The following is a 26,031-nucleotide window of genomic DNA, read 5'->3' as shown; positions in this document are numbered from 1 at the left end:
GAAATGAACGACATTCCACCGGTACATCCTCTCCAAACCTGAACAAAATGTGTCAGCAGTGGGAGTATAAAATCTCTGAATGGGAGTTTTTTGGCATGGGAGATATGGAGAGAAATCAATTTCAGGGCCAAGTATGGTGCCAAGGACGTCCAGAAGGGCATAGCTCTGTTGATCTGTTCATATCAATTTGCTCCCTCCTGCAGACGGAGAATGCCACAGCGTGCAGCGCTGCATCTTTAAGGAATATCGCCCCGATAACGGTGCCATAAAACACATCATTTTACAGTCAAACCATCTCTGTCTCAAATGCACTTGGAGCGGAAGCCATTTTCAAGCAACATAAAGTTTAACATGGCGCTACATCTGCCGAGCCGCTAGCTTCCACGCTACATGGGACTGGGCGATTTAATTAGGGGGACATGGGATTGTGTTGTGGTGGTGCTGCAACGAGCCCCACCCTCTCTATCCCAACCCGATCCCTTCTAGACCTGCGGTCATCTCTGGAAGAGTAGAGTGTGTACCGAATTAAAGTATCCAGAATGCACTCTGGCAATATTTGAAAAGTTTGCAGCAGATGTGTCACTAAACACTGCGATGAGTCACAACATTGTGGCACAAAGTCCTTCCATGGATGTGATTAGATGAGCAGCTAGTTTGTATCAGCCTTCAAATTGTATTTCTAAATGGTACAAAATATGAAGATTTCAACCATTTTACCCTCCATGATTATGTGACGATGTTAAACATCATGAATATTTTAGATATGGCTATACTCATGGTCCATAATGATGTTATTATAACTGAATATTGCTGCTGGATGCAAAATATATTAATATTAAAGGTATTTGTGACCATCCAACTATCTTGTCTATGCGGAATAAAGCACTTTCTCCATCTTAAATAGACATTTTCTCCATGAATACGAATTGAAAATAGACCCATTCAAAGGCTAGAGCAATTTCACAGAAATGCATAGCAAACACCAAGAAAATAAAGTCGAGATTTAGATGAGCAGCTTTGATAGCCATTAGTCAAGTGAGAAGTGACTTCACCCCGGCTGAGATAACTTTTTGAACAATAATGTCTCCCTTGAAAACTCATAAAGAAAATCTGTTTTAAAGTTTCCCCCGATTCCTAATGGAGCCTCCCTCCACTGAGCATTCAACTACCTGAGTGAGAAGGGACCGGATCGCTAATGCATCCTAATTCAGACAGTATAGATTACAGATCGTCAAGGGCAAACGTTTGACTTTTGCCCTGACCATGTGAAAGCAGGCTCCCAATATACATTTAATGGATCAATGGTGAGTGGTGGAGGGCTGAGAATTGCGAGGGACCTTACCACTTCCTATTGTGCATTACCAAACACGACTGGGATCATTGTGCTCCGTGGACCCTTACTAAGAGCCAAATGATCTATACACAGCCTAAACAGAGGGCGTGTCAGGCATTTAGACGACTGCAAACACTGCTTCATAACACTCTCTCATAAAGATGTTTAAAACCCACGGCACTGTGGCATATCCTCAAATGCCAGAAGAAGAATAAATGTCAATCTTGGCATTGTCTCATCTCTCCATAGGAGAGTGTGGACCACAGCATAAATTCCCACGTGGGACTCCACAGATAGGTGAGGTGACGTGTTGTGGGTAAGAGGGGACTGGCCAGAAGGAGACACAAAAGCAAAAGTTCAATTAAAATGTTGAGGGAATCTATTTGTTTGCCTTAATTACTTTGTTAATTTGTGAAGGCATTTACTTTTTTTTAAATAATCCTGTGTCACATTTCCTGCCGGGACAATGGAGCTACAGGGAGCGCGGTGCTGTTTGGTTGGGTTGAGTGCCTTTTAAATGGCTCACCCTCTGATTCTGAACACAACGCTCAGTATGCCTGCGAGCCCGTCCCTGAGTCTCTCTTGGAGGGTGTGTAGGTAATGAGGCCCTCCTGTAGTGCCGCGCTCCACTCCTCTGTTGGTGCAGAAAAGCGCACCCCTGCCACGTCCTGACATTCTGACAGATAGGAGCCGCAGAAAGCATATGGCCAACGCGGCGATGCCTTCGACGCCCTCCAAACTGTCGTATGGCTCAGGCATAATGAGCTGTAGAGAGATGAGCCCTACACATAGGACACATTAGACATCACACTTTTCCTCACCTGCCACAGATCAGCCAGAAAAAGGGTGGTGGGGAGGGGGGGAAACTCTTACCTCGTATAAGAGTCAAGATATCCCACGAATTTGTGACTTTACAGAAGAAAGCCATGTAGTTTAGCATGGCAGAGCCAGACAGGAAGTCTCTGAGAGACTGCATATCTAGGATGACTGCCAAAGACATTGGCTTTACGAAACAATGTGAGTTCTTGCAGAAACATAGAACAATTAAAATTTGCTGGTTGACTGGTTTGGCTGTATTCTACATGCGTCACAACATGGAGTCAAGTGGCAGAAAGGCGGGGTAGAAACAGAGAGGGATGCCACTGACGGAGGCTGGAGTGACTGAGGGTGTGTTGGGCTAGGAAGTGGCCGCTCTTCTTGTCAGCTGTCAATGCCGTTAGTGTCCAGAAGCTGAAGTTGTCAGCGACTAGAGGTGATTTCAGATAAGGCGCCCATCGGGCCATGCCCTCGACATAGCCTCCCTGTGGCCCAGACTCCTTCCCTCTCTCTGTCTAGACGGTCGGGCATTACGGGCCAGACAGAGACGCAATCCCTCGCCCCAGCCAACCCGGGCTGCTCTCAACTCTTTTGCTTTCTCTCTGCTCAACACTGCGTCACAACATTGGCTGGCTGGAGGGTTTTGAACGGCTCCGTAAAAAGGACGGAAACAATGCCAGGCTGTTTCTCTCTCTCTCTCTCTCTCTCTCTCTCTCTCTCTCTCTCTCTCTCTCTCTCTCTCTCACTCTCATTCATGTCATTCACCACCGGAATGCTGAGAAAATACTGCTCGGCGTCGCACTTCAATCCTCCTGCGAGAGGAAGCAAAATTATCACAATCCAAGACTTAGCTAAAAACTATCAGACCGTCTCGAGGGTAGACTGTAATTGCGAACAATTGTAATGAGGCAGCCTGCACCAATCATTCAATGATGTAGACACACCTCTGAAAAAAACCCCAAATAACAATTGAAAGTACTTCAGACACTTTTTGTATGGCGGAGAGGCAAATGAATGAGAACAATGAGCGAGCCAAAAGGCAATTACAGAGCGGATGGCTTCGGGTGCAGTCTGATCTGCATGTGGCAGTGAAACCACCTGAGTTCCTGTGTCAAAAATATGTGAGAGAAGCAAGCCACAGGTGAAAATCGAGATTTCCATGAAAGCCCTCGTTTAGCCTCCGAACCCCTCGCTGCCCAACAGGTGGAGTGTGGACGCCATACATTCATACTAGCCCTAATGCGTGTCACTTTAACCCTGACCTGCTGCAGTAGAAGGCAGTGGTTGCAATGCATCAACGTCACTTCCCTGTGCACAAAGCAAGAGCCTGCCTGATCTCTATTAAATTACATGGATTAAATCAGAGATCCTTAATTAGGCCCCAATAAAAGCGTCATGTGGCTTTTGAAACCTCTGAGCAAGCCATGATTGGATAAAAATGTGAAAACATACTAAATGAAATTGGTTTACCGCTGAGTGTACGCCCCATGACTCTTGAGTGTAGAACGGGGAAATAAAGTGAGGAGAAATAAGTACGAGAGAGAGAGAGAGAGAGAGAGAGCGAGACACAGATGCAGAGGAAGAGCGAGAGGGGAGTCTCAGGACGAGTCACACCTCTTTGCCTCAGAAAAGCTCTTAAATTCCATGTGTGACCTAAGGGAGGGAGCTCTAAAGAGTCAGCCTGAGATGCCATGATACAGAATCTGACTGTTCCGGAGCGGTGAGCTAATACAGTCTGCCACAAGCCACATGGAGGAGTGCTCCGGGCATTAACACAAGGCTCCTGGAGACAAGCCAAGCCCTGCATGCATACATTTGTGCATGCAGAACACAGACCTACACATGCACACTTGCAAACACTCAAGCACACACACATCTGGGACTTGCTGCTCTCTTAAAACGGGTACGCGTTGCCTCCCTGCTCCTCGGGCCCCCCCCTTGCAACTCCTGGTGTCAGGACGGCCAAAAGCTTTTAAGTGCTTTAAACTCATAATAACCCTAATGCTTAGTCTCCTGTGAGCGTTGTGTTTGTCTGTAAGAAAGTGAAATTAAATTGAAATAGAGGCAAAGACGGGGGATGTTCAGACATTTTTGGGGGGTTGCTGGGGATTTGGCGTCTTTCAAGGCATTAGGACAGGAAGAGGCTCCCAGGACGCGTTCGGCGATGACAGGAAAAGTTAAGAGAGTAGCACATCACACGTTGCACTCTTTCTTTTGCCCACTTCTGCTCTTGCACATTGGCTTGTTATGTTATTTGTGATGTTTCTATTTTTGAAAACATGGGGATTGAAAAAAAAAAAAATCCCACTGCCACAATGCATGGCAGGGAAAATAGTAAGTACACAAACAAAAAACAGCCCCCAACCACCTTCCCACTCGCCACTAATCCTCTCATGCCCTAATTGTGGGCGCAGTCATCCCAGATTCACGTCTCCCAGGAAAGAAGGAGAGAAAGAGAGACCACCCTGTCTTCTCCTAAAGAGGATTCTCTCTGCCAGTGGACAGCAGGACGGTAGGTGGTACTCTCTCTCCATTACATTTCACTTTTATCTCGCTTCTCCTTTGCCTCTCCATCTTCTTGTCATTTCCAGCTCTTTCCCTCTCCCTCTCCTCTTTCTACCGTAAACCGCCGAAGGTGATTATGGATTGTGATGGCGGTGGGTGGGGAAGGCGAATTCCTGTCTTTGTTTCCTTAATATACAATTACCCAGCACAGTTGAGTTGATCTCTGCGTGATTGTTACAATGGGTTGGGTCACAAAAGAAAAACCCCGCTCAGCACTGAGGTAAACATGGTGGTTTCCGTTAAAAGTCAGAGAAAGAGGGCAGGTGGCCTGGTTCCTCCTGGTGGGCTGTACCCTCCCCTGGTGGTTAGAGCTGTTAGATTGCATGAATTGTGCCAAGGTCTACGTATCAACGCACTCACTGGACACGCATTAAAACAGGCTGTGAGGCTAACTCTTTGGCATTTTATTCGTTTAATCAAAGAGGCCATCAGTCAACTGAGCACAGCCTCCCATCCGTACCACAGGCCTCTGGAGAAGATGCTAGAAGAGAGCCAGCGACTGGTGGCTGGCTGTGTGTTGTCTGAACGGTGTTGCTACTGCTGGGAAGGCTGCATTGGAGTGCAGCCATGCCAACCTTTATAGCAGCCCTCTATTTTCCTGTCTGGTTTTCTCTCTCTCTCTCTCTCTCTCTCTCTCTCTCTCTCTCTCTCTCTCTCTGTCTTTATGTCTGTCTCATACTCTCCTCTCTTTCAGGCACAAAACCAAGGAGCACATTAGGTGCTGGTGCTGCACATTTTGATGCTTGGCTGTCACTGTATCATTGTCTGGTGACATAAAGCGCAGTAAAGCACTGAGCAGTGATGAAGTGGAGAGGTTTTAAACCTGCGCTCACTGGCACATTTCTTGCCTTTCAACCAAAGTCATTTGGGGGGAGGGGGGGCGGGGTGTCATCATCCCACTGTGAACGCAGACAACCCCCACTCCCCACCCCAAAAACACTGACGAGAGAAATAAAGAAAGAGGGAGAGCTTCCTCCCTGGCAGTCCTTGCTTCATTATTCTGCTGGAGGCTTGATTAGACAGAGGGGGTAATTTACGAGCCACTTCATTGCCAATTCAACGGGCACATCACCTGTAAATAATTGAATCCCTTCATGTCCATTCCGACATAATCATATCGCTATCATGTTAATGTATCCAGCAATGCTTTCCTTTGGGTCAGGCGCAGGACTACGTTAAATCTTGGCTGACTTGTCCCCATAACTCTCCCGAGGACCACCCTCGAGCAAACAGGCAAAAAAAAAAAATAAGGATGAAGGAGTGCGCTGAGAAATGAGGAAAAATTGGAAACACAGTAAACAAATACGAGACTTCGCAGCAAGGCAGCGGTGGATTGCAGGTGGAGGGCACGCATCTTGCACTGGCTCGTTAATTATCTTTGGTTTAATGTGGATGAGGGAGATCAATCACGTTCTTATTCATCCATCTCTTTCAGAGTTCTATCAGTCAAGCGGTGACGTGAAAAAAAAAAAAAGACTGCAATATTTGGATGGTTGTAGCTATTATAATGAGTTAAAGGAGACAAGGAGGAATGGAGAAATCAAACTCTCGATTGTAATTGTAGGGAATTGCACCATCGTGGGAATTGTCTCTCTAAAACACTTTTAATTACACCAGTGTTTAAAAAAACCTGATATGGAATTGATAGCTATTTCTCTTATTTCATTAAAACAAGGTTATGAATATTAATCATCCAATCTGAAATGGTTCTCACCTTTCCATGGCGCAAATGCATCAAAAAAGAAAGAGATTTGAATAATTTATCAATTGACTTGTATTTGAATTGATTAATTTACTGATGCAAAATTAATACATAGCTATCCGTCACATTCCACCCACTCCATCCTCTCCCATCTTTAATGAAGCAGTTAAAGTAGTAAGGGTCTTGCCTGAGGTAAAGCACTGACTGACGAAGTGGGCAGGAGTGTGGACGGCTAATACAAATCTACAGTAATGAAGACATCTCATCTGAATCAACAGGATAACCATCTTCCAGAATGAGGCAGGTACGAAATACCCAGAATGTTTCACGCCCAGTGAGCCAGAGCTCTTTAGGGAGCAGCTGTCCACGTCGCCAGGTAACAAATAAAAAATGAGATAGACAAGAAAGACACAAAGGGAGGGATGGAAGCCCAATGTTCAGGTCATTTAGATGTGTGAAGGGCAAAGGTCAAGTGAGTAAAGGTGTGTGTGATCCACACAGCAGGCCTTGGTGCTGTTCTGTCTTGGGTCGCTAAATGAGGAGGGGTCAGTCCTGCCATTTACTGTCGTTACACACCGAGTGTTGCCACGTGGCAACTCATCCTCCGAGGTTCTTCCTGTACTGTGAAGCTCAGCTGGGGCGAAGAAATGGGACAGAATGTGTGCCAGTGTGTGCCAGTGTGTGTGTGTGTGTGTGTTGGTGCGCACCCATGTCGTGCCTGTTCTTTGCTGGTGATTCACCCAAATCTCTGGCAGCGATCCAGGACCTATTTTCTCCTTCTCTTTACATAACAGCAAACGGTATCACTGAAGCTGTGTGTCCTGTCCTTTCTCTTCCTCCTCCTCCTCCTCCTCCTGTTCCTCTGACACTTCCTGTTCTGCCCCCCCCCCCCCCCCCCCCCCCCATCCTCCACCTTCCTGAATGTGTGGGAGCTTTTCAGACCTTACTGTGCGTCTCTCCCAGGTGCTACTGCGCCACCCATTGGTCTGTGACGTGACCGGTCCGGAACAGGCATTCTCGGACCACAACCAAAACACAGAGCGGTACACCAGGTTCCAAGGTACGGCATGGGGAGGTGCGTGGGACGAGAGGCTGCGTTTGACTGAAATGCCCCCCTAGTGCTTTCTCAAGGCCCCGGATCCGGGACACCATATGCCTACAGGACAGCACCCAACTGGGTACCGGGGCGTGACGGGCTGAAAATAGGGACTCGCACTCACAATCCCCGCAGTCCTGGCTAACATACGGCCACTCTGCACCGAACAGGGCAGAGTGGCGAGGTGGAGGCGGACGCTACGAGAGGAGGTGGAGGGCGGGAAGGGGGGTTGAAAATAGAAAATCAAGGAGGTGAAGGGAGAGGAGCTGAAGAGAGTTCAGTTTGTAAAGGGAGGGGATGAGGGTGAGAAATGAGGCAGTGTGTCTGTGTGTTGAAAGTGTCAGCGCGAGTGTAGGAGAGATGTGTAGGCAGGGTTTAGTGTCTGGACTGCTCAGTGACTCAGGTGTGAATAATACGTTAAGTTTGTGTGTGTGTGTGTGTGTGTGTGTGTGTGTGTGTAAAGGACACAGCCAGGGAAACGGACAGCGTAGTGAAGTGCTGGGCCGGTGTCGGGCTGGTCGTCTATGTGTCTCGGTGGCTGAGGGTGTGCTCTGCTGTGTCTATGGCCCGCTCCATGACAGCCAGCCTGCACGCTGCTCACCGGTGCAGAAGCGCTAATTGAATTAAGTCTTTATTATCAGGCTGCAGAGGCAGCACTTCTCCCCATCCCGGCCCCGCTTGGCTGACACTTTCTCCTTGAACACCTGCTTGACATCAACTTCCTCCTCTATTTATTTATCCCCTCTCTCCTGTGGCCAGCCACTGGCTGCACTGCTTACTCCCCACCACCACCTCCTCCTCCTCCTCCTCCTCCTCCTCCTCCATATTGGCATAGCGAGTGAGGCTGTGCCTGCCTGCTTTTCATGCTGCTTCCTTTTTTTTTGTGTGCTGTGCAATATACACTTTAGCGTGTATAACGTCGTCATCACAGAACTAAGTCACCAAGTAGCTCTTTTTAAAAGCCACACAGGTAAAAAAAAAAAAACATACCCTACACTTCGATGTCCATTACCAAACAAAAATGGACACACAATAAAAGGGATTAATTCTCAGAGCTGATCGTGTACTTCCTGGCCTTCAGCAGCCGTCCTGGTGAGTGTAGAGGGAATAAAGGCGATAAAGCGAGATGATGTTCTATGTTCTATTGAATAGTCTCCGGTGGGCAAGCTGGCCAGGGTAATATACAGCAGCTGGGATGAGAACTAACATATATCTAGTCCCCTGTCCATTTCCACTAGCCTCAGGCTCAGCCAGCTTCCCTGGGCTCGGCTTGGGCATTACTTTAGAGGACAGACAAACAAGAGGCACTATTAAGTTGGCCAGGAGTCTGAGGCCCAGGCACTTGGCCCAGCACTAGCTGTAATCTATTGACCGTTTGCATTCTCCCTTCAATGCCCCAAAACCACAGGACTTTTCTCTACCCGTCAGTTGAATCCATTGCTCACCTCCCTCCATCTCTATCTGCTGTTTATCCACTCTATTTTTCTCTTTCTTCTCTCGCTCGCCCTATGTCAGCTCACTCCCCCTCTATTCCATCTTTCCCCCGCTCTTTCGTCTGTTTGCGTAAATCCTCTACCCCCCCCCCCCCCCCCCCCCCCCCCCCCCCCCCCCGACTATTTCTTGTTCTCCTCGCCCCATCCATCACTATTCCTCCCATGTCCATGTCGTCCGTTCGCTTCTCTTATCGACATGTTTCCATTTTCTAAACTGCTCTCGCTCCATCATTTTCACCCTTCTTTTGATGGCTATTTTTCACTTTATCCCCTTCGTTCACTCTTACCCCGCGTTCACCTCACTCCTGTCCTCTCTTGCTTTCCCTGGTGGGCTTTCATTCCACCCAGCCCGCGATGCCCCAGGTGGGCATAGCTGTCCTTGTCAGGGCTGTTGACTGCGTAGAAGCAGCGTGGTAACGGTGCCCTCCAGGGCCCGACGGAGTGGGGCAGCCAGGGGAGAAGTGTCACTATGCAACAAACTAAACTTTTGCTCATGACGAGTTGGTATGAAAACAAGTACAAGCAGAGGAAAGAGATGACAAAGATCAGACTAGTTCACCTCATCGATCAGTCTCTTCACATTTACGTGACGCCTTTCTTCAGAACTCTAGCTGGATTGAGTGCCATATGTCCTACTGTCTTCGTTTCAATGTGATCTTATTTAATACCTCTTTATCTTTTATGCCTTTGTTTCTGTGCCCCTTTCTTTGCCCCCCTCCCCCCTCCCCCCTCTCTCTCTCTCCTGCTGTTCCTGTCCTTTTCCACTCTCCTCTGAAACTCTGCCAGCCAAAGACTGCCACAAAGAATTAGGACCAAACACTATCAGACGCCCTTCCCAGGCACATCCTACACATCACCCCAACCCCCACTTATAGTATATACACACACACACACACACACACACACACACACACACACACACACACATACACACAAAGCCCCGCACTTCCTCACACCATGTGCCAGACTAGGTGACAGAAACAGAGTTTACACATAAGCCTAGGGAGGTCTTATTCACAGTGGCAGACTCACCCACATTCTACCACTCTTAAAAAGAAAAGAAAAAAAAGACACAAACACAGCATACACAAGCACTCTATTTATTATTCAAAACACTTCCACGCTGTTTCCCTGGTAATTATGCATGCACATGCCATCTTAATACATTCATAAATGCCTGCATAGGCTCATCCGCAATGTCTTTTTCAAATGCGACGTCACGCTTACGCAAGAGTACATATACCTGTGTTTACACATGCGTAAACACGATCGCCTCGATCTGTTTCTTCCTCACTCACACGCAGTCACACAAGCACACGCACACACACACACGCGCGCGCGCGCACACAAATCTGCGCAAATTCACAGGCCACAGACACAATAGCAAACAAACAGTCGTTAGTGGATTCCAGGCTGCCTCTCGGTTCTGCTCTACTCTGTTGTTGGTGCGCCCGCGCCTCTGGGGTGGCGCCGCTGCTGTAGGTTTTAATAAAAGCATTGTCTTTGGAAGCTGTCTGAAGGGACTCGGTTTCATTTTGGAGGGCTGCTGCTGCCGTTGCTGCGGATGTGAATGTGGGAGGAGAGAGGGCTATTGCGCTGGGACGTGGGGGCGGCAAGGTTCAGTGTCATTGCGAGGCCCTCCAAGGACTGGTGCTTATTGTTTGATAGTTTCAATATACAATGTGTGGGTGTGTGTGTGTGTGTGTGTGTTCTGTGGTCATGCGAGTACATGTAAAAAAAATGTGTGTGTTCCAGACTTGCGTATAGAAGTCGAAATAAACGGCTTACAGAGCCCACCACTTCAACACCCCAGCAGCTGTAACAAGTCGACTGTATGTTTGGATTTTATGCAAGACAGGAGAGAACACAAACAAACCCACACACATACAGAGAGCTCTGGATGACAGGCGTAGAAGCGCTCTCTCTCTCTCTGTAGTGTGTTGAGATGGGTGGCTGTTAAGCAGTCCTATAAAACAAACAGTGGAGGGAAGAAACGCTAATGTGTCGACCGCTCCACTCGTGAAACCTTGTGCCATTTAGCGGATGCTCAGGATAACGAGCCATCTCTATAAGACACACAGGTGTCCATTACCTCTTTGGGCTGACCAATCTGTGACACCCTCTGGTCAATCGTTTCTCCATCTGTCAGCATACAAACACCTCTGAAAAAGCCCCTCAAGGAGACATTTGTGTCATTTCTGATGGACAACGAATGCCCGCTCTCAACGGGAGCGCAATGTAACGGCCATGATGAGGTCAAATCAGATGTTATAGGCGAGGTTTGGAACCGCATTGTTCCTGTGCCATCCCTCTGTTTTCACTCTCCTCCCACAGGCACCGTAAGATCCCATCAGCCGAAGCATCATGGGCACATCTTTAAGAAGGCAAATGGAAAGAATGAGTATGGCTATCTGGAAGGATGTAGGGGAGGAAAATCCTAATTGTCCCTTTAAGTGCGTTCCCTCCTGCGGAGTGAAGGTGCAGGGTAACGGCCATCTTAAATCACAGCCTGGCCGCGGCCTTCATTAAAGCCATAATGCCAGGCTCTCCCTTTAATGGAAATGGAAGCCAGCGAGGCTATGGGTGTAAATTAAAGTGTAAGGCCCGAGTAGGGAAAGATTTCCCCAGCTCTGACAGGTGCGGCCTGAATTAGCTGTAGTGCTGTTCAAGCAGTCAGTGGGAGAACGCTGCTATTGATTTTAAGCACTGTTGCACTTCCTATCTGAGAGGGAATGTGTATTACGAGAGCTAGGCACATCAATCACTCAGCATTCCACCACTATCCCCTGGCACGCTTCAGATTTTAAAATGATAAACAAACAGAAACGGACCCAAACAAAAGACGACGCTGGCTGCACTCGTCGTCTGAGCCTGAAGGATGTGCGTTAGCCTCGTAAAACACATCTGAGCGGCGCACGTAATTGGTCCACTTCACCTCGTCCTCCTTGTGCTGACAGGATGCCATCTCTATTCGGGGCATGTCCTGCATTGCGTGTCACCTTGGTCAAAACAGCTAGCGTCAGCTCCTTCAGCTCCGGCTGTGGCCCACTCCCATGTTTTATGAGCGGCATGTGTCAGAGTTGTTACATGCATGCGAAGCAGCCATGCAGCGCGGTGCCTCTGCGTGCGTGACCCTGCTGCTTATCTCTGGCTCCCATCATGCCCCGCTGACCCTGTCTACAGGCGCTGGCAGGGGGAGAATTAGCCTACTTAGCCTATTCCCCTCAGGGGTCAACCCACACGCAGACGGCGCACCCACAATCAGATGCACACGCGGCCGCCCACATGCACCCGAGTTGTGTGATGACAAATGATAAGGCAGCACTTAACCACAGGTGTCCCTAGTTTGATCTTTCACCCGTGACCTTGAGCAGAAAGCTTTTCATATAGAGGCCAGCCATCAGTCATCTCCCATCAATCACACATACACGCCGCACCCTTTCACTCCCCCCCCCCCCCCCCCCCCCCCCCCCACCTCTCCTGGCCCCCAACATCCATCACTACGCTGTACCCTTTCTCTGACATCTAGGAAAACACAAACACTTCACAACCTCTCTCCCATGCCTCTGTTGTCTAGAAACACACGCGCAGAGAGCAAACGCACACATCCTGTCCTGCAACGGCGGCTCCTCTGAAACACGGAACGTGTTGTTGTGTTGTCAGGGGATCTCAGGTACACACTGGGGGATGCTCCCCGGTGACACATTTGCTGAGATATCAGCACCTGCACTGAGACATGACGCGGGGTTGAAACCCTTGAGCACGCTGGCAGCTGAGACCCCGGCGTAACAGACAGCCAGAGGTGACAGACTGTGGCCATGAGCATCCGGAGGACCATTTGACTCGAAAGTCACTGGATCAAAAAGTCGCTCACATCTCACACAAGTGTCATTTTTAGGGTGTCTTGTGCTGGAGGATGCCGGCACGCTGACATTTGTAATGATCTAGTACCCTTCACAGTCTCGTTTTTTTATATTTTACCCTTTTATATTTGATCCTTAAATGTTTTTTACTTCAGCAAGATTACAGCACATATATGTTCTGGAGGGCGGCCCCCTCTTAGTCGATTAGCAGACTAATTGGTTGTTCTGCGCTTAGTCGACTAAAATTTCTTTAGTCAATTATTTATTTATTCATGTTTTTTTAATGTTGAATAGCTTATTTAGCGTATGAGACCATCTCTGGTAAAAAAACAAGATTTAAAGTGGTGCTTTTGCACGGTTCTTTGTGGGAAAACACATCTGTCGATTAAATCGAATAATCGCTTGGTCGACACAATCGTACCAGTTTTAGTGATACTTTCTTTAGTCGTGGACAGCCAACTCTGCAGGCCCCATCGAATACGCCTAACACTGGTTTCATTTTGGGTGAGTTGGAGAGTAGAGGACGTTCTTGATAAAAAAAGAAGTAAAAGGTGTCCTCAGTGCTCTTTTGGCCCATGCTCCATAATTACACCAGAGAATGTATTCTAATTGGCAGTGTCTTTATGCAAAACTATTATCAATGTCCCTCCGAGGCAGCGGAAGAGAGGACGGGTGGGGAGAGGAATGGGTTCTATGTCAGTGGGCCCAGGGTCCATTTACACACGGACGAGGACTGCTAATAATGCCAGGAAAAAAAGAGGAAGACAAGTTTAACATATTGAGCTGATTCCCAAAGCATTGGAAATGTAAGCTTGAGCAAAAAGGGGACATTGTGCGAGCAGGCTGCACATTTGCTGCAGCGGTGAAGTAACTGTGTGGTCTCACAGTGCAGCGGTAAAAGCTCCAGACAGTCCAAACGAGGCCGAGAGGCGTCAATCCCAGAGCCGTCCATGACGAAGAGACCATCCAGAGCTACTTAAACAAAGGGGCTGTCCACTACTTTGTCAAATGTGGAGAGATGCTATTACAAAGCCTCGTGCATTATTAATCATTCTACTACACAGATAATATAATTACGTCACAGCCAATGCATGCCGCGATAAAAAACGTTCATTTGCTGACATTGAATTGCACGTGTTGGCTGAAAAGCCAAGGAGGATGTGTTCCTCATTTGCAAATTGGCCCTATATGAATCTGCAGACATTAACAAAATAAATGAATTGCAATGCTGGCACCACCTATTCTATTTCAAACATTACAGTAGCTCTTGGCATTTTGTTCCACATGTGGGTGTAGCGTCTGACCCAGACAAACACCTCCTGCTTCAACAGTGTTATTAGCTGAGTGGTGATTGTGCAGACGGATAGGAAGGCATTAACATACCATTCAAAGCAGATGCCGCACCAGGGCACGCTATGTTAATTGGCTTGCTAAAAGGCGATTATTAGTCAATATTAATATTCTATCGTTCATCTGCAAACCGTAAACTTTTCTGAACAGCCATCAGCAGCCTGTAATATTCAACATCCTGCACTGAACTTGAAGGAGGTTGCGAGGGAAATGGTCTTGAAGAAAAAAGAATTATGTAAAACTAAAAATGGAAATTTTGGCTCTTTGGATGTAATACATTCAGGGCTATGATTCTTAACTTATGTTTTAAAATAGTGCAGAGGGTGTAATTGTCTTACCTTGTTTTAGGGGACGTCGTTAGCCATTCTTCATGCTTTTCGAATGTTATCAAGTAAGCTGCGATCTCCTGTGGAAAAAGAGAAGAGGGGAGAGAGGAAGGGAGAGAGGCTTAGATATGTCATCTTTAATCACCGTTCTCTTGTGTTTGTAATACATCGGTGAGACTGCTTCATTGATATTCAGGCGGCCTAACCAGCAGCACAAACACGGCGGAGACGGAAACGAGGGGAAGTGCCGGGGAGCTCAGGCAGGTAAATGGAGACTGGTAAAAGTAAAGTGAGAGACAGAAGTGGAATGCAGCTGAGGTCAGATCATCTTCTGAGGCCATCTTTGTTCCGAACGCTTTGATCAAGTTTCTCCTCTGAGGACATCAAGGTGCTCACGGGAAGATTGATGTCTCTGTGTTTGAGAGTGAGCGGCTTTTAACATTTTTGGTCCGATCCTCCCCCAAATCCCTTTGATCTGCCCTTGACACTCCTCTATGGATCAATCCACTCTTTAACCTTTGAATAATAATTACACGCCAGACTCACAATATTGACACGCGTGTGTACTGCTACTTCAGAAAAAGGCCGGTGATCCTTTGGAGTCAGTTGTGTGCGGAAAGAGATGCTATAGACGTTGAAATGAAGAAAAAGAAAGAAAAGCCCAAAATGCCACTGGTATAAATAGAGATACTTCAGACTCCTTCATGTTTCCCATGCCCGCCCTGCCTACTGCATCAGTCGGAGTGTGAGGGGGCGCACGCTTGACCATACCCGGCCATTTTCTCACCAAACTAATGGGCAGAAATAAAAGCACTTTGGATGCTGGTAGACAACCTAATGATTACCAGCGACAGCCGGCAATTCACTCTTCAGCAAGAACATTTGTCAGCTTCGCAGACTGTTAGCGAGAGCGAGACACAAGGACAGACCGGCTGTCATCTTGCACGAAAATATCATCTTTCCAGTTTCTAAGGATGTGCGACCCTTCTTATGTTGGTGTGTCAACAAACCTTTAAGTGTGCATATGTTATGTCAAATATTGTTTTAAAAAAACGCCTTCCTCCGGGGCTTCGTGTTGTTACTTTGCCTGTCCACGCGGGGCAATAAAGTCTCCGAAAACATCAGCTTTCGCTTGGAAAAACACGAGACACATGTGGCAGAACGTATCGATCACAAAAAAACTGAGCCAGTTGTTGAGCCAGTTGTTTTTCCTTCCTTCTTTTTTTCTTTTCGCATGCACACACTCTCAACTATGCGCCACTGCGGGAAAACGGCTCCGATTGGCTCATGGAGGCCGTGTCACAAGTGTGACCTGGCACAGAGACGCGGCACGCTGGCGACGGCCCTTAGGGACGCTGCAGGGCGCTGCGGTGCGAGGGGTTCCCAGGCTGGCGGGGGTCCCGACAGAGAAGGGGGGGGGGGGGGGGGGCGCGCATGGGGTAGCATGACTGGCACCCTTGCCTCCAGGTGCAGACTGGGAGATAATGCTGCGTTGATTAACTTCCTGTTCTCTTGCCATAACGACCGGAGGCAGTGAAGCCATGACAAGATGGAGTCTTGTATTGAGAAAAAAAGATAGGAAGGGGATGAGGCTGTCAAGAGGAGCTCAGGGCTGCTCCTCTCCTTCATAACTTCTGCTGCATGACAGAAAAAAAAGAAGAAGAAAAAAAAAAAACGATAAAGCGATGAAAACAGTAACCGCAGACCACAACCTTGTTGATGAAATGAGCAAAATGTACTTGTTCTCTGAGAAAGTGTGATGTTACAATGTTCACAAGGAAAGAAAAAAATAAGGCTTCAATATGAGGGGCCGCAATAAAGTTACTTCTCTGCATACGTTTGGAACTAAATTAGTCCAACACGGCAGTGATTAGATTAATCCTCGCTATTCTGGACTCATTTTGGGAGGCATATAAACGGCAGCAGGAAGCTCCTTCAGTGACCTCTGCGCCTGTTAGCACACAGCCCCTTCCATCACTCCCGTCTTTGTAAAAACCGCCACAGCCCCGGTCTCAGTGGCAAAGGATGAAATAGTGGGCCGCATGGTCTCGTATTTAAAAAAAAAAAAAGAAGAGAAGTGAGCCTCTACCTCTGGCTCTCTGCGCACCCCTCCCTCTCTGAACAGATGCCAGGGATTATTCCAACCCCCCGACCAACCATAAAGGTGCAATAATCTTATGGCGAGGAAACAAACAAAAACAGACGTGCAGCCATTAAACAGCTGCAAAGAGACAAAGTTTGCATGGGCGGCATAATGAGAGGCTAGCGTGTGTTCAGGTTGAACAAACATGCTCGCGGGTTAGTGCAAGAGGGTGGCTGGGGGAGAGGGGGAGGGGGGGGGGGGGGGAGGAGCGGGCAAGCGATGTGCTGAGCACTGATGGTGCATCAAAGTCAAACCAGCAGCTGTCAATGGGCTCTGGACTGTATCTGCTGACCTCAGTGCCTCTGGCCCGCTCTCTCTCACTGGGGAAATATTGAGAAGAGGCCCTCACACACAGCTCCTGCCTCTCTCTCTACCTCACAGGTTAGACTCCTGCTTGTGGAAGGCCGTTTGAACTTCCTTCCTTTATGCCTCAGCCTCTCCATCGACACGCTGGGCTTCTACCTCCAGGTGCTGTTGAAGGATACTGTACCAGTAGGGGCTGTACTCTGCTCACAGCTTAAATTGAGGCAAACTCACTTCCTTGGCCTGTTCTGAATAAATAACAATCAGCGCAAGCTAGCAGTGAACCAGAGAGTGAGTTTGAGCAACACCTCCTCTAATTGACACGGTGGTTGCAAAAAAAAAAAAAAGGGTGAGGGAGGGGGGGGGCTTTCATTTTCCAGGGGAGAGAACAACCCGGAGCTGTTTGTTGTAACCCAACCATCTCATTTGTTTCTTTTGTCTCTGCAAAAGCTGCGACACACTGTTAGCACAGGGGGCTGCCCCGGAACATGACGGAGCAGTCTAGCAGTATTCAGGGCTGATGGAGATGGAGAGCCGGGAGTGTTTGCGTGTGTGTCTCTGTCTTCCGTGTAACAATCAGAGGGCCTGATTACCGGTTACCTGCCTGGGCCTGGCACGTTATTAACATGCTCTTCAGGAGGTGTCACTCCCGTACTCATCAGTGCGTCTTCCCTTTAGTTCTCTCGTCTCATATCCTCCACACACACCTTCTCCAGTCCGACTCTCACTCACTCTCATTTTCTTTTCTTTTCTTTCCCATAACAGCCGAGGTGAAAAGGAAAGCCACCGTAAGAAAATTTTCATTTTGAGATGACTGGCTTTTACTGTCTCGCCTTTCAGATGGTATTTTCACTCTGGAGGTACAACATATTCTCCAGAGAGAATCAGCTTTTGAAATGTCTAGCTATTTGGAATTGGAGATGACACTAACATATTCATCCCATTTCACTTCTTTGCTTCAAGGAAGGAGGACGTGGGAGCAGGAGCAGTAAACTCTCGGTAAATAAAAAAAAACGATTTGACTCGTCCCATATTTTGATTGTCTCAAAGCTAAAATGACAATTTTAAGAGCAACCGCTTGGAGACTGATCAGATGGGTTTCGTTTGACCCTTTCTTGCTGCACCAAAGCTACTCAAACATGAAGCCAATGTTTGACGGAGGCATCCTATGGTGGATTCACTGTCCCAGGTGGAGCTGAGTCTAGATTGTTTTGCTGTTCCCTCTGATTCTCTCTCTCACTAGCGTCTTTGATTTATGGGAGAAAAGAGAGGCGTTGAGACGACCAACGCTCCAGCATTTGGCTGACAGACCTGATCACTTGAAACAACTGTCGCTGTTCCATTAGAAGGAGAGATAGGAGTCTTTTGGCGTTATCTCAGGACGCATCAGACACCTGTCTCTAAACACCATCCATAATGTCTCTCCCCTCCTTCTGCATCCACAGCGCATTTGAGCTGACAGAAAATGAGAAGTGGGAACGGTACGGAGCTGGGAGGACGAAAAACCCTGAGGCGCATTTCCTTTGTGTGCCACCCCAACATGAAAATACCAACAGTTACATCACTGTCTGAGAGTTTAATCTCAGTTTATAAAACCCAACATTGACTAGACACATTATGTGAAAAAAAAACATAGAGGAATGAGTCTGTCTTTGTGAGCTCAGCCATTTAAATCTTCATCCTCCTCCTCCCCCAAAAAAAAGGATTCATCAATTACAGCACATGTTTGTCCATTACAGTATTGTTCCAGTTATACTGGTGCTCTAGTGACACTAATGAAAAGGCACTTAATGAATCGTATTAGAAAAACTAACTTTAGCGACGGTATTGATTGCGGTAAAAGCTTGAGCTAATGAAATGAATATGAGAGAGCAGGAAGATGCAAAAGAATAGACGGAGCAAAGTCTGGGAAGACAGAAGAGTGCAGCGCCTCCAGCCTGCCTCGTGGTGAAGTCTGGGGAGTGCATCCTCAAAGCTCTGACCTTGCCCTGCACTTGAAAGCAGGAAGTGGATGAGAGGGGGCCAAGGGATGGATGCGGTGAGAGGAGCCCTCCCTGATGACCTGGGTTTTTACTGTGGAGTGCCAGGTCATCTGATATTTCCTCCAGGGCAGCCCAGGAAACCAACCTGCCCGAGGCCGGGCACAAATGGACTGGCGGGGATTCGGGGTGGAGGGGGGGGGGGGGGGGGGGTTACTGAGGCTCTAGGCTATCACAAGATTACACCAGAAAAAATTCAAATGCAATTAGACACAGAAGAGATAGAGACTGGCACTAAAGAAAGAATGGGGTGGAGGAGGAGGAGGAGGAGGATGGTGGGTGGAGAGTTACTGAAAACAGAGACGATAATCAAAAAGGAGAGAGGAGGAACAAAGTTTAAAGTTTTTTCTCGTCCCCCCCCCCCCCCCCCCCCCCCCCCCCCGTGACAATGATAAATGCATTTAAAACAGAGAAGCGTGAAGGTATGGTGATTAAAACAGAGCGCTCTGGTTCGATTCTGCAAGCAAAAGCGCCTTTGCTGTTTCATTTTGGGCTTTTTTTTTGTTTTGTTTATACTTCATGAATTCTTAATGCACCAGCAATAATGTATCACACACTGTATCTATGTAATCTCGTATGGCCATATTACTCTTTTAAGCCGGGGGAAAGGTAGTGAGGTAGTGAATCTTTTTTCAGCAAGCTGTAACCTCTATAGCCTTTAAGGCTGTCCGAGCGCGGCTCCACGTGCACTGGGATGCAGAGGGCCTGCTATCAAGGTGAATAGTCAGGGCAGAGGGAAAAGGGAAGGGGAGTGAGACGGGTGAGACAGAAGCAGAGACGGAGGAGGGTGAGGGAGTTGAGAAAGTGAAAGTAAGCAACAATAGAGTGTGGGGGCTTGTTGACAGCTGCACTTGGCATCTGTTGAAGAGGATTGAGGCTGTTCTACGAGTCCCTGTGCTGGGTTAAAAAGATGCCCTCTCCAGCATACTGCTCATTAGGACCTACATGGCGCTTCCCAGGGAATGGCCCACGCCGATGGGGGGGGGAGGAGGGGTGGAAGTCACACTGTGTCCACTCTGTTGCTCTCCACTGTGAAGGAGCAACAGAGTTGTTCAGCTCCACCTACACCCACAACCGCACAACAACCACGCTGTGTCTTGACAGCTGATCGAAACAGAAAGCGCATCATCATGGCCGGACGAAATTCGGAGAGTTCAGAAAACAAAAAACCGCACGTTCACGGCTCGTGCGCTAGCACATTGCTCGGCACACGTCTGCGCATTCACCACGCAGGGCTCGCCATTATGTTTAAAACACACCCTTGGGGTGTGTCCCTCCATCTCGCTCGCTGTGTGCCTTGCTCACATAGTTTAGCTCTTCTCCTGCCATACAGGAGGTGAGGAGAGCGAGACGAGCCGTCCACTGCCCTACATTATACATAGTTCTGGGATCAATTTGGCATTGATCCTGGACAGCTTAGATGTTTTCCAGTAGTTGGTCAATGCCTCTCTTCACATTTCTGCTTGGCATGCTGGTCATAAGACTGTTCTGGAAAAAAAAAGGAGGCATTCTCTTGGGGAGCCTCCTCACGCGCCTCAACGCTGCACGCCTCCCTGCTCCCACAATCAATGTAACCCACAGCAGCTGCTCCGCCAGCACTCTCCTTTTTTTTGTTTACTGTGTCACTTCTACACACTCTATACTTTTACACAAAGAGAGGACTTAGCAATAAGAAAGAACAGTGACGGAGGAGGGGTATTGCTCCGGAGGGGTGACGTTTTTATAACAGCGTAACTTAAATTTATCAATGCAATATGAAAAATTATTGGTGTGCATACAACGGAGCTCTCGCGCATGCTCCCGCAATACACACACACACACGCACGTATACAGTAAGACACCTGGGCTTCCACAGATGGGTGACAAATCAAAGGTGAAACCAGAATAAATGAGGAATAACAAACATAACGAATGCAGATGTTTCCATACAGGGCACGAGGGGTTACTGAATGGTTTGATGAGTCATATGTTGCAGCCTTCATAGTCCACAGATCTCACCGCTCTGAAACATCAAATTAAAGAATATCTTTTTGTAAGAATGGTGTTTCATCCCTCCGTTAAGCGTTTCAGAGACGTGTAGAATGCGCGCCAAGGTGCACTGAAGCTGCTCAAGGGGGCTGGTGTGGCTCAACATGTGTCAAACATCTGTGTATTGTACTGCAAAGACAAAACAAGTGTTCAGCAACCAATTAAGCAGCCGGCTAGTCAAGTAGGCCTATTCTATCATTCTTAAAGTTTGTCAGCTTTAAGAAATAGTCAACTGCAAAAACAATTAAAATCCAGAGCTAGGCACAATACAACAAGTGACAGTTAGATAAATACAGCAGCAGAAGAAAAAGGAGTTACTTAATTAGGATTAGCTACAGTATCAATTAACTGTGTTAACCACCCGCTAAAAGAGAAGTCATGTTTTTAGAGGGACAGTGGCGGACTTTGAGAAATAAAAAAGTATTTTAATTAATATTCCGAAACATTCCTAATCATTTCACCAAGGACATTATTTTCAAAACAAACATTGAAATGTGACTAATACCATAATTTGAAAATATATTAGATTCGCTATTCCTTTACCAGTTTTGATTCCCACTGCTCTGCTGGGCGAGCTACAGCACGGACCCATTAATGGGTACGGTCTTCATTCTGGTAATAAACGAAATTTTTTTGACGTGTAATTATAAAAAATTCATACAATTTAACTATCTTACACCAAACATAGGTACATATTCTCAACATTGTTGTTATTTTTCTAGTGTGAAGGGGCCAGAATACTTCCCACCTACAGTCACATGCTGAAGGGAATAAAAGGACAGAAAGAGAGAGACCAGGAAGCGGGAGCTGGCATGAAGCAGGATTTGTTTGGGATTCGGTGCCACGGCTGCTGTCTCGGATGTTCGTCGAGAGGATGTAATTATTTGACCTTGAACGGCTACACTGGTCAGCGGCTGCCTCCCACACTGTGACAACACACCTGTGCGTACACGTCCGGTATGTCTATGCGTTCGTACGGTCGTATACTTGTAGAAGAACACGGAGGACTCGTTGAGATGTGGGAACGGATCTACAGCATGTTGTGTGTTAGGGACACACTGAATGGGAATAGGAAATAAAGTTGACCGAGATGAAATACATCCATCTTTGTCAGCGACAATTATGCAGCATTGTGACCCTATGGTTGTTGCCATGGATGTGTGTGTGTGCCTGCTGATCTAAAGCCCATATGGGACCGCCTACTGCTGTGCCCTTGAGAGATGTGTCTTGTGTAATGATTCTTTTACTCCTCTTCTCTCTTTCCTCCATCTCTCTTTCCCTCAGGCTCTAACTTCTGGCAAGACTTTAAGACGTGTTGGAGGCTAGGCGGACACGTGGAGCACTACATTAGTAAACGGGGCAAAAGGAACGTGGACGCGGGCGCACGCGGGCACGCATTGTGGCGCGCTGCAGGGCGCGGCTGGAAGCGGCCAGGTTCACTTCCTGGCGCCCCGCGGCTGTCTGACCTCTGGCGTCCACGCTGCACGTCCTCTTCATCATCTATGCAGCAGGACGTCTCCTTGCCCCCCGCTGACAGCCCAACCAAGGAGAACGGAGAGTGGCGGAGCCTCCGTGATGCCGACCTTACCCCAGCCCCACTGCCGAGACTCCAGGCTGTTACCCCACTCGGCTGCTGAACTTTTCTCCCCCCCCCCCCCCCCTCAAACCCAACTTCTGTGCACCAAAAGAGGGTTTGAAAAAGAAAACCTGCGGGAGCAGTCAAACTCACCAGCGGAGGTGGTTTTCTCTGTGTGTCCTCTCTCTAATTCTTTACTGTGTGTCTTCTCTTTGACAGACGCTCTTGTTTTTGGACGATATTGAAAGTGCCATGTCATATTGCACACCCGACTGCCGTCAGGTCGGTTTGACTCCGAATGTAATTTCACAATTTGATATAAAAGCTACATTGCTGTGGCTTTCTTGTGCTTTGTGTGAGAAAGATATTGCAGGGGGGGAAATCCACAGAGAGGGCATCAAATGTCATCTAAATATAATTGAGGTGAGATTTCTCTCTGTGGGGGACATTGTGAGAATCTGAGCACTGTATCCTCAAACATCACCCAAATCTTACCGAAAGTCAAGTAGCAATGGCATCATGCATAAAGGAAGCGACGGTGTAATCTAGAAGGTCACCGTTCACTTCATATCAATCAACTGATGTCAAACTTTCATTTGAAGGCTCCTGCTGGACTTCTCCAAAGAGGGGGAGGGGACTCCCCCATCTTCCCCGAATGGCACAAATGAGCAGAGTTCTGTCTCATGTGAGCCTGAAAGCCTATTTATTTCAGGCTCCAGAATCAATTAATGCCTGCATTATCCTCTGAATTCCCCTATTGAGTGCAGCCAAATGACTGGGGCACCCTTGCATGAAACCAATTTCTAACTTTCAATCCGAGACACACCCCGGAACCACCTACAGGTCTTCCTTTAAAAATTGCAGCTATCTTTGACCAATGCAGTCACGCACGCGTGCCCATTAGAGCATGTGGTTGCAAATGAGTGCGCGTGCACGCGCGCGCGCTTGCACGAGTAGCATGCTGTGCTGAGAACACGAGGGGTTATGTGAAGTTTATAGCGTTTCGGTTCAGCCTGTTCTCAATATGCAGCTACGGTGAAAGGGGCGCCTGAATACAAAAATGCAGAGTGTGCTGACAGGAGAACAAATTGTGGCGCAGAGAACGAAGCCTGCTCGCCAAGTTAAAGGCAGCAAGACAAGAGACGAAGGACATGAAGGAGGGGGGGGGAGGAGAGCGAGAGAGAGAGAGGCAGAGACACAGATTGAAGAAGAGGCTGATTATGTGTTAAAGGTCAAAAAGGTTATGTCTTTAATCGACTACAGTATGTGTCGGAGAGAGAAACAGGATGAAAGATTGAGCCCACACGGCGCTGTCCATCCACAGAGAGCAACACCCTCTGCTCCAGAGACAGACAGGAAAGACATTAAGACAAGACACGTCTGAAAACTCACCAAAGGGATGGCCAGATCTCCAGCTCAGGCCAATTAGCCGGCAGAAACTCTCTTTTTTTACACCCCCAACTACTCGTCAGCATGAAAGGATCACCCTTTGTCTGTCAGACTCATGCCTATATCCTCTATTGCTACTTCCTATACACAGTCTGTACGGCACACACACACACACACAGACACACACAACCTTTTAATTCTTACACGAACAAGTTACATTCCTGCAACTCCCTTTTCTGTTGCTGTCATCTCTCTGTACGCCTGTCAGCACACACACATGTCCAGGCAGAACACACACATTTGAACACAGAGTATCAGTCAAATCCTCACATGAATCGCGCTCTTTTTATCTCCTCTCAGCTGCTGCCATCTCGCTGACTGATGTGATTGTTAGTTCTGGAGGAGGGCTCTCTTTAATTGAAGCGAGTGTGCGTGCGTGCGTGCGTGCGTGCGTGCGTGCGTGCGTGCGTGCGTGTGTGTGTGTGTGTGTGTGTGTGTCCAGAGCATTGCCTGGCCATGGCTGGTATTGTTTGGCCTATCAGACAAGCTGTCAAGTGCTCTCCCTCTCTCTGTCTCTCTCTCTCTCTCTTTTCCTCTCTCCCTCTCTCTCCCTCTCTCTCTCTCTCTCCTTCACCCTCTCTCGCTCTCTCTCCTGGCTCTCTGCCGCTTTGTGTTCATGTTACAATAACGGGAATGTGGGACTGTGAAGGTCACAGACGCCTGAAGTCAAACCAGCTTGCCTGCATGCATGTTTAGTCTCCCAACAGCAGACCCCAACACCAGACATCTATGTAACACAAACCATCCACATGAGCTACAGTCAATGACCACTCAACACCAATAATCCTCGTGTTCAAGGTCATTTTCACCAAACCGAAGCCACCAAATACTAGAGTGCATCCGTTCAGCTGTATAGGTTTCACCTGCACTTTATTTTATTTCCCCCACCGAGCTAACTTTTCCACAACTTTTCTGCCTCTATCTGCATACTCCCATCTGCCTTGTGTGCATTATCTGTCTCGCATCTCTCCCCTCTGAAAGTTTGGCCCGCGGAGAGGCAAGGCGCAGGCTGCTCTTTGTGAACGCTGCTCTCTGCAGACGGTGGGGAATCGATCAGCCAGACGCTCCAATGGCCTGCTCCTTTGTGAGCCCAGTCTGGCTCTTGTGCAGCTCTCCTCTGTTTATCTTCCTCACGTCTCTCACTGGCTACATGCTCTTAATTAAACATGCCGCCCGGCTATTAATTGTCAACCAAGATTCAATTTGTTCCCCGGGCACGCTGTGAATGGGCCTCTCTTTCCAGAACAAAGGTGTCCGAAACAGCCGTGTCAGAGTTGAACAAAGGGCCCCGAGGCATCACTTCTATCTCCGAAAGCCCGAAGTGCTACAGCTCGCAGGCAGCCGTTGAATGAGGTGCTATCCCGGCAGCTTTCCAGGCAGGCGTTCAAGAGCTGTTCAGAGAAAACCGTCTTGTACTTTGCATCGCCATCTTCCCCCCCCCCCCCCCGCCCCAATGACATTTGCGCAGAAACAAAGCACTCCATCAGAATTTAGCTGCGACACCTTTGCAAGCTGGGGTAATGCTTTCACCTACACAAATAGCCATTGGGTGAAATACTTTTAAATCTGCCTCATTTTTAATCTTGTAATCTGTTTTTTTTTTTTTATTTGACTCGAGAAGTCTTTTGACAAATTGTGTAAACAAATAAATAAATAACCCAATGACTGCTAAGATGAATCTGGGAGTAAGCAGTTGCCAAGGCATAATATAATTCATAGCGATGCATCAGTGTTACTGGAGACCGCTCCTGCATCCGGCCAGAACCCAGAGCCAGGTGCCAGCACATCCATCCCCTTGCAATTCCCTCACCCCACCCAACTCTCAGTCACTCCAGCCATCACCCCCAATCAATGCTGCCTTCCCAAAAACCTAGAGCTCGGGGGTCTCAACCGGTGCCAAGGAGGCCTGGCTGGTGCTATTGTGTCAGTGCCTAAACCCTCCACAATAC

At 47.9% G+C, this 26,031-nt stretch overlaps 1 protein-coding gene across 1 annotated transcript in view; it reads right to left on the bottom strand.

Annotated features, from left to right (window-relative positions):
• camta1a (calmodulin binding transcription activator 1a) overlaps positions 1–26,031 on the bottom strand; it is a gene marked incomplete at both ends in the record, with an annotated part of 267,332 nt that overhangs the window by 131,763 nt on the left and 109,538 nt on the right. The window contains 1 exon segment of the mRNA XM_079175695.1: positions 14,557–14,624. Coding sequence (XP_079031821.1) covers positions 14,557–14,624 — 68 coding nt within the window.

The sequence above is a fragment of the Pholis gunnellus genome (genome assembly GCF_910591455.1).
Source record: "Pholis gunnellus genome assembly, chromosome: 2".
Classification (NCBI taxonomy): domain Eukaryota; kingdom Metazoa; phylum Chordata; class Actinopteri; order Perciformes; family Pholidae; genus Pholis; species Pholis gunnellus.
Note: the sequence above shows the minus strand (reverse complement) of the source record. Positions and strands in the feature narration are given on the sequence as shown.